The sequence below is a fragment of the Arachis ipaensis genome, chromosome B7, assembly GCF_059453495.1.
Source record: "Arachis ipaensis isolate K30076 ecotype BB chromosome B7, ASM5945349v1, whole genome shotgun sequence".
NCBI classification, from domain to species: domain Eukaryota; kingdom Viridiplantae; phylum Streptophyta; class Magnoliopsida; order Fabales; family Fabaceae; genus Arachis; species Arachis ipaensis.
This window is the reverse complement of record NC_142442.1, coordinates 135,918,560-135,927,471: the sequence shown is the minus strand read 5'-3', so window position 1 is coordinate 135,927,471 and position 8,912 is coordinate 135,918,560. Positions and strand designations below refer to the sequence as shown.

Below are 8,912 nucleotides of genomic sequence, written 5' to 3'. Positions count from 1 at the left end.
AAATATAAAAATAATTTTTAAAAATAAATTAAATTATATATATATTTATGTATAAATATATTAATGACTGATTTTGATAACTAATTTTAGTATGTAAATATTATTTTGATTATTTTATACTACAAAAGTATATTATAAAAATTAGTCACAAAAAAATAATATGTATATATATATATATATTATTTAATTTATTTTAATATACATTATATATTGCAACGTATATTTAAATGATTGATTTTTTTATTTACATCATAATTGTTTATTTATACTAGTAAGACAAAATAACTATAGTGCACTACTAACTACTATTATTATTAGGGGTGGCAAAACGGGTCGAATCTGTCGGGCCGATCTGCTAAACCCGCTAAAAAGGCGGGTCGGGCTAGGATTTGGAGCCCGCTAAATTAAAAAAACTCGCCAAACTCGCACCGTCAATTTGGCGGGGCGGGGCGGGCCGATCCGCTGGGCTGAAGATTTTTTTTTTATTATTAAATAAAAAAGTGATTACTATTATAAAATTAATAATTATAGAATTTTTAAACACTTTTTTTTTATTTTTTGTTTTTATTCTTCTTTTAGTTGTTAACTTTATTTATTTTATTTTACAATTTCGTATATATACTCAAATTATATGACTTATTTTTTAAAATAAAGATGATTCTATTGACAAATATTATTTTGAACAATTTTATTGAAGTTAAAATTTAAAAAAAAATAGTAAAAGAATTATATTATAATTTGACTATTTTTTATTTGTATTTGATTTTTTAATTATTATTTTTTGGTTAATTTTAATAAATTTTATTTAAAAAAAAAAGAAGCGGGCTAGCCCACCAATCTGCCATAAAGCGGGGCAGGCTAGCATTTTGAACCCATTTTAATTGGCGTAGCGGATCGGTCCGTCCTGTTTATGGAACGGGACAGGTTGGGGCAGGCCGGCCGCTTTGCCATCCCTAATTATTATTGTTGTTATTGTTATTGTTGTTTTACATGAGAGGAGAGGTTCAAATTCGAGACATCTGATTCAAAATTTCTAATCATCTATGAGAGAAACAAATGCCACATGATCCGGCTAAGGGATAACTACTATTTTTAAATGTAAATAATGTGGTTTAGTTAAGCGCCTAAATCAAAACTAATAACATGCACAATGGCGGGAACTAAGCGGTGTTCCCTCCAAGTATTTCTAACAAACTTCAAGTCCCATTCTCTCTCCAATTTCCCCAAATTCATAAAACCCTAAATCGAAGAATCTCAGTCATACAGTGATGGAGGACCTCGTCACGGAGGCCAGTCCTGGCAAGGCCGCCACGCCGCCTCCACCGCGCCGCAGCGTCCGGCGGAGGCTGGTCCAGTCTACTCTGTTTCCTCAGAAGCCACCTGAGCACAATGCGAAGGACAACGACGATAAAGGCAACGAAAATGACGACGAGTATTGTCCCTCTAGCAAGAACAAGAAGAGGAAGCGGAAGCCGAAGCCGAATCCGAAGCCGAAGCTCACTCCTCCTGAAAAACCCTCCAAGGTCGATCTTCTTCTTCAATTTCAATCAGTTCTCGCATTGAAATTCAGATTCTAATTGCGTGAATTTTTTTGGTTCTGAGCAGAATAGCACGCCGAAGAAGAATGCATCAGCTAATGGGAACAAGAGGTCAACTTCGAAGCAAGTGTTAACTGATTCTGACGAGGTTGCGACACATGTTCCTGATTTACGGTTAGAGGCAAAAATCTCAGCTGAGGTTGGTGTGGTAGTTCTTGCATTGTTGGTTCTATAAATTCTCTGCTATGATTAGAGCTAGCATTTTTGTGGGATTATATGTTTTGAATTGTGTGAAATAGCAACTAGGTAAAAACTTGTGCCATGATTGTAACTCATTGAAGACAACCTGAAAAAATCTTAGATATGACTAGCAATCTGACTTTATTTTTTGGGTTCCATATCTATTGTGACCAGGAAAATGCGAGACTGTTTGCAGGACGGCAAATACATCCGTTTTTTTCCTCATGGAAGGCCGGGAAAAAATCTCAGGAGCAGGCTGAAATAGGAAATAAATTTTGTGCACATAAGAAGGATAGTGAAGCAATTACATCTGGTCCTATCCATGTATTTGAAAACGTCCAGGTAAGGTACTTTTGCATATGATTTGATATTGCTTTGTTATACCAAAGAGCTTTATCTATATTACCTTGATCTCTGGATTTTATATTTTCACAATGTTAATTTTTTAAGTTGGGCATAACATTATCATGCAGGAGGATACGTTATGCCTTGACTGGAGAAACTGGACCTTTTTGGGAAAGGATAACTATGTGAATTATGCTCCTGGAAGTTATGATGATAAGACTCTTAGTGCTTTGGATACTTCAGGTGTTTCAATTTCTCATAATGCATTGACTTCGTCAGATAGACTCTCTATCCAGCCAGAAAACGTTCAGGCAACATCACTGTCAGAAAACTTAGCCATGCCAGCAAATGAACAAACAAATTTTCCTCAAATGCTAAAAGATGCTGAAGTGGTACATAATTTGTTTTATATTTTGTTATTTCGATAATGAATCTATTCTATACATAGTAATCTGTCCCCTTTGCACATTAGCTGCATGTGGGTAATCCGTGGAATCTAGTGTATAGCCACTAAATGTGTCTGCTCTTTTCCTGGGTTATTGACCAAAAAATGCTCTTAGGACTTGAAAGTGGATGAGTCTGTTACTTTTTCTGGGCAAGCTCACATTTTCAGAAAGTCATATGCTGATCCACTCAGTAAATTTCTGCAAGAAAGGTAACCAAATGCCACATCCATTCGCCCAATATCTTCATTGCAATATCATATGGGCAATTAATTCTTTCTTATATCCATTTTACATTTATTTCACGGTGTTCCTTGTGTTGCAAATGCTGCTTAGAAATACCTTTTTCCTATCTTTATTTTTTTGGAACTTATCAAATACATAATAAGCTGGGTTTTTTCCTGTCTTCTTATTTTTGGATGAAATAAACTGGTTAGGATATTTTTTTATCAGAAACTCCTTAATAGGAACAAAATCAACGCCGGAGTAAATAAACATTTAAGAAACCTATGTTTAATGGAGTGAATCATTTCCTATTTAGGAGAAGAAAATAGGAGGAATTTTGGTGTAAATCTCGCCTACATAAGTATAATCTGATGTAAATAGGTTCCCTTGGTTGTTTAACGATTGAATTTGTTAACAATTAAGGATAAAATTCGTGTACTTTGTAAGATAGTTATGGTATCTTTTTTTGGTTAAATATGCTCTGGGTAGTTGGGTTGTAAGCTCATTTCCAGGAACTGAGGCTTTCATTTTTATTATTCATTTTAGTATGAAGTCTTACTACCACAACTGTAAAGATAAGGCTGAGAGCAGCTTATGGACATACAAGTACAAGCCAACAAAGGCCACCGAGGTCAGACATTTTTAAAAGGTGTATAGTTGCATTTAAGTTTCTATAATCATAACTTCTTTTCTTTTTCAATATCTGGTTATAGGTTTGTGGTAATGATGAGTCGGTCAATTTTTTGCGTGACTGGTTACAACAATGGCATGAAAGACGTTACCAGGGGAGGAAGAATTCCTCTAACAGGGATAAATGGGACATGCAAGATGGTGATGATGATGATGATGGTGATTATAAATGTTCTCTCAGTGATTATGATTCAGAAGATCTAACTGAGGAGGATTCCCTGCACAATGTTCTTTTAATTACAGGGCCAATAGGGGTGGGTGGGAATCTACTTTAGCAAAACTTAGTTACATATTTTGTTCACTGTTAGCACCTCTTATTTATATTGGCAGCTAATGCATGAATCTATGATATTGCAGAGTGGCAAGTCTGCTGCTGTCTATGCTTGTGCTCAAGAGCAAGGGTTTGAGATTTTTGAGGTATCACTATTTATCACTATCCTATCAGCATTTTTCTTTTTCAGTGTGTGCACTTATAAATAAAACATTTGTTTCCTTTGTTTTCCATATATGGCCAAATATATTAAAATTTAAAGCTTTTACTGCCGTAACAGCTCAATGCATCGCATTGTCGAAATGGGCCTGCTGTCAAACAGTATTTTGGAGATACTCTTGGTTCGCTTGGTTTCAAAAGGTTTGTTAATTTGTCCTGCCATGTTTGCTGACAAGTTATGATCTTCTTCAGCTGAGTCGTTCTGCTGGACTTCAGTTTCCTCATATTATGTGCAAGTTTTCACTTCTTCCTCCAATATTTTGTTTGCTTAGATGAGCCTTTTTCCCTCCTTTTTTTGAGTACCACTGCATGACATATTTCATAGGAAATCAGTACTTCACTGAACTTGGGGATGTTGATGCTCTTGTACAGATCAAATGTTATAGAATAAAAAATTCTCTACCGGATTGCAAGTAGTAGTGGATTATTGTCGCAAACTTAAAAAAGTTTTTTCTGTTGTCATTATGTCGGTGGGTGGATATTTACAAGCTTTAGAATGCTTCTATCTAATGGAAGAAAAAAGAAAACAGTTACATGCTAAAGAAGCTTGTAGGAATTGTTGAATGAAGATGAAATTAAGCATGAAGAAGTTTGTTATAAGCTTTTGATTGGGGGCTGAACTGGTTCCTTCCTTTCAATCTTCAATGAGATATGTAAACCAAGAGTGGGTATAATGAAAATAAGACCATCTAACTTCTGATTAAACTTCTTTGTTACATGATGTTCATTGTGTGAATCCTGGATTAGTGAAATCAGGCTACTTATTGTGTAAAAAGCTATGCATGCAAGCTGTTTTTTGGTAATATTTCTTATTTGATGTAAGTATTCAGGTTACCAGAAGACATTGAAAGTTCACAAAAGAAAACAATGAAATTATCCCCTGCTATGGCTTTGCCCAAGGATAAAACAGCTGATGAGATGGATGATGGGATGGTTGAACTAATAACCATATCTGATGATGAAGCTTGTGGCCCTGCTGGAACATCACAGAAGTTACCTTGCAAAAATAGTGTACTTACATGTCATAAAGTCCAAACTTTAATTCTAATTGAGGAGGTAGACATCCTTTTTCCTGAAGATCGCGGATGCATTGCTGCCATACAACAGATTGCTGAGACAGCAAGGGGGCCAATAATATTGATCAGCAATAGTAAGCTGACTAGATATACCTCTCTTATTCTTCACATATCTTTTATCAATTTGTTGATGTTTATAAACACATTTTTGTAAAATAGGTGATGATCCCCGCCTGCCAGATAATTTTGATAGGCTCAATCTTTCTTTCTCGTTGCCATCTCCTAAGGAGTTGCTTTGCCATTTGTACAAGGTATGTGCTTAAGCTTAATAGTTTCCCTCCTCTCCCACAAAAAGGAGGGGAAAAAATTGAAACCCTAAATTATAATGATATACATTGAATGACATGCAGGTTTGTGTCTCTGAAGGAGTCAACATCCATCCTCTTTTACTGGAGAAGTTTATACAGTCTTGTAATGGAGATATCAGGAAAACCATTATGAACCTCCAGTTCTGGTTTCAGAGAATGCAATTTAGAAAAGGTGGGTTTCTCATGTTCATTGACTTTGTTGGTGATATGTAATGGTTATTTTCATTTTATAAGACCATAATCATTAAAATTTTGGTTAACTTTTTATTTGGTTGTTCTACAGTGAAGACCTGCTGGTAGGAAGTTTTAGCTTGTACATACTACATAGCTGAGGGAATATGCTGTTATATACACTTAATGACTATTGCATAAGTTTTTAGAAGTTAAGAGTGGCCACATCCAAGGCTAAGATTGGTTAAGTTATTGTGCGTGACCTCAAGATAATTGAAACATTTATTTTTACCTCAAGATAGATTCTTTTTGTTTGCAAGAGTTCCCCTTCTTGTGATTGCTGTAAGAGTGACCTTTTTGGATCAGTGACAACATCTACTCCCTCTCTCTCTTTTATTCCTGCATAAGTTAACTATAGGGTTAAGGAACAATGTAGACTAGTGATTGAGATTGTAACATCCGTATGGCTTATTATAAATATTTACTATTCTGGTTTGAATTGTTCTTTCCTAAGAAGTCTTCAGGAATTTACTCTGGCAACCTTTTTACATATATTTGCCATGTTTTGATGTACATGCTTAGGGGGATCAATATTAGTTATTCATAATTCCATTTATCTTATTATCACTGTATTGCTATGCAAGAACTTGATCTTCCTCTTTCCTGTACAGATGGAAAAGCACAAACAGGTTGTGGCTCACTTCCATTTGATCTTGAGCTTGGCCATCAAATCTTACCAAAACTAATTCCCTGGGATTTCCCCTCAGAATTATCTGAATTAGTTGAAAAAGAACTTGCAAACTCAATATCTATAACAGAAGAAAACTCTAGGTTGCAAGGTATGCAAAATGATTTAGATGCGCATGATATGGAGACTGATTATATAGAGGCCAAGAAGTTGGAGATGATTAAGAGGAATGAGACTACAGCTGACTATACTGAGCTTGAAATTCAATATAATATTTCTGAGATTTCTGATTCTTTTGGATCCCCACAAGCTTTGCCAACACAAAATGGTGGTCGACGGAAACTTATAGTGATGTCCTCTGATTCTGAGGATGAGGATCCAAATAATGTACATCTGCAATGCACTCATGATGAAGCTGACAAGAGCCAATCCCTCAATGATAATAATGAATCTCCCTCTAAGTTTCAATTGAATGAACATCACTCTGGCACGTCATTTCGCAAATTGGTTTGTTCTGAATTGGAGGATCAAGAGGAGGAATTTTTTAGATTTTCAGAAACAGCTAACACATGTGAATCATTAGATATATCCTGTGTGCCAGAGTCAACCTATGTTCCTGAAACTGCAATAGAGAATGAAATAGAGACAATGTCTGGGGCAGTGTCTTCTGGGCATCCTGCTGTTCCGCCAGAAATTTCAGTGAATAATGAGTTGAAACCATTGGGTGTTCGTAGGCGGTTAGTAAAATTTCCAGAAAATCCATGTTTGTTGGTTAATAATGGATTTCCAGAATCCCCTTCAAAAGAGGCTGTGCAAGATTTCTATAATGAAAATCCCGAAACTGCAATTGTCCACGTGATGGACGAGTGTAGTCGTGTGGATTTCCAGCTTAAGTCAAAGTTTGTTGAGTCCACTCCGATGATAGAGACAGATACAGTACAAAAATTGTGGAGAAATCTCCGTGAGTGTCAAACAGATTTAGGACGGCATGCCACGTCGGAGCAGCTAGGCGCATTTGAAGTGGTTAAACTGGTTAGCGAGCTAAGCAATCTAATTTCAGAAGCTGATTTGTTTTTTGATCACTGTGGACAATGTGTAAGTGCCTTGCGCTTAAATAAAAGTTGTTATTCTCCCCCCCCTTCTCCCCCGTCCCTTATTTTTTAATTGTAGTGTATAGGCACTCAGTTATATATACGAATGTGCAGGATGTTATGGAACCTGCAATGTCCTTGTCTGGGGAAGCCACAGCTAGTTGGTATGATGAGGAAATAATGATGTCCACTGTTGCTGTTTCTGGGTTTTGCTTTTATGTTAATCGTATAGCAGATGAAGGATCAAAGTTAGGTTTTGAGAACAAGGTTGATTTAACTTCTGAGATGTTGGCTTCCACAACTAATATTATGACATTGGGGAAATTATCCAGAGCAGATCTCACAAAAAGCACTGATATCTATACCGGAAAGGAATCAGAGTTGGACAACCCAGTTCATGATGTGCATAAGAGGTATATGGTCTTGCCTTTCATCTATAGTTGGTGCAAATTCAGCATGTTTTACCTTTTTCTGTTCTGTTAATTATATTTGGGCATGTTGTGATGTCAATTCTTACTATGGTAGCCTTCTATGCAGTGAAAACAATACATCTCTGTTCAACATCATCCAGTCTATTGTTCCTGCAAGAATATCCTTGGTACTGAAAGGTGTTGCATTCAATGAATATCTATCTTCAATGCGCCAAATTTCAAGATCAGAAGATTTCCGAGTTTCACAAGGTGTTAGGAGACGAGGAAGGTACATGTTTGCGAAGCAAATTCAATCTTCTTTTTTTCCAGCATTGTGATTCATTAGAAAATGTTAACCAGGTATCTGAGTATTTGATCAATTACCTGATGCTTGAATGCAGGGTGCGGGGCAGTCAACATTACTTGAGTAAATGTACAATGTTATCTCCTGAAGATATATCATTAGTGAGTGAACGTGATTTCTGCAAAAAGATTTCTTCACAATGTACAGCGAACGAGGAAAACAAGCATACATGATTAAATTTTATTGATAGCTTTTGTTCATTCTATGATATATTCGCTACACAAGCAACTAGAAGTTGCTGAATGATCGACACAGGACGAGGTCCGCGAAACTTGTTTTTGCCCCTGATGATTATTATGGTCAATTTATGGGGCAGAGATTGTAAATTGAACTAGTGGTAGCACATAGTTGCAGTAGCAGAGGTGGAAATTCTGAAAATAACTTGTACTTGCTCCTTTTTTGTAAAGCTTAGGTGATTCTTTCTGTTCTCTCTTTTATTTTTATGTGAAAGCTTGATTAGTCAGTCATTGTTTTTGTAAGCAGGGAACCATAATCCGTCTGATATTACCGAACCATATGATGAATTAAGAAATTCAAGATAGCATAATATTTTATTGCCAATAGGTATATATAATGAATGCAAATAGTAGGCTGCATTTTATGGTTAGTATAAAATATACAGGATTAAGTCTTTATATTATGGTTAGTATAAAATATACAGGATTGAGTTATGTCTTAGCATCATATTTGGTTTAAGATAAATATGGAGATTAAAGAGTAGATTTGAAATTTGAAAAGTTAAATGAGTATTTTTAAAAAGAAATATTATTAAAGTGTTAGGTTCCGTTCTTATAAATTTCAGTCTTCTATATTTTCATTTTTTTGAAAATATT

At 35.5% G+C, this 8,912-nt stretch overlaps 1 protein-coding gene across 2 annotated transcripts; it reads left to right on the top strand.

Annotated features, from left to right (window-relative positions):
• Window positions 1–1,151: 1,151 nt before the first annotated feature.
• On the top strand, window positions 1,152–8,640 carry LOC107606063 (P-loop containing nucleoside triphosphate hydrolases superfamily protein). 2 transcript variants are annotated; one of them, XM_016308029.3, is made up of 16 exons: window positions 1,152–1,523; window positions 1,606–1,737; window positions 1,953–2,120; window positions 2,252–2,515; window positions 2,684–2,778; window positions 3,338–3,422; window positions 3,505–3,735; window positions 3,839–3,898; window positions 4,033–4,112; window positions 4,802–5,121; window positions 5,207–5,298; window positions 5,398–5,527; window positions 6,198–7,309; window positions 7,420–7,718; window positions 7,843–8,004; window positions 8,117–8,640. In XM_016308029.3, exons 1-16 carry the CDS (start codon window positions 1,269–1,271, stop codon window positions 8,250–8,252), a joined length of 3,621 nt encoding a protein of 1,206 aa, XP_016163515.1. In that variant the 5' UTR covers window positions 1,152–1,268; the 3' UTR covers window positions 8,253–8,640. The 2 variants fall into 2 exon arrangements, with proteins under 2 accessions (XP_016163515.1, XP_020962037.1); XM_021106378.2 differs by having other exon boundaries at window positions 7,831–8,004; window positions 8,117–8,454.
• The last annotated feature ends 272 nt before the right edge of the window (window positions 8,641–8,912 follow it).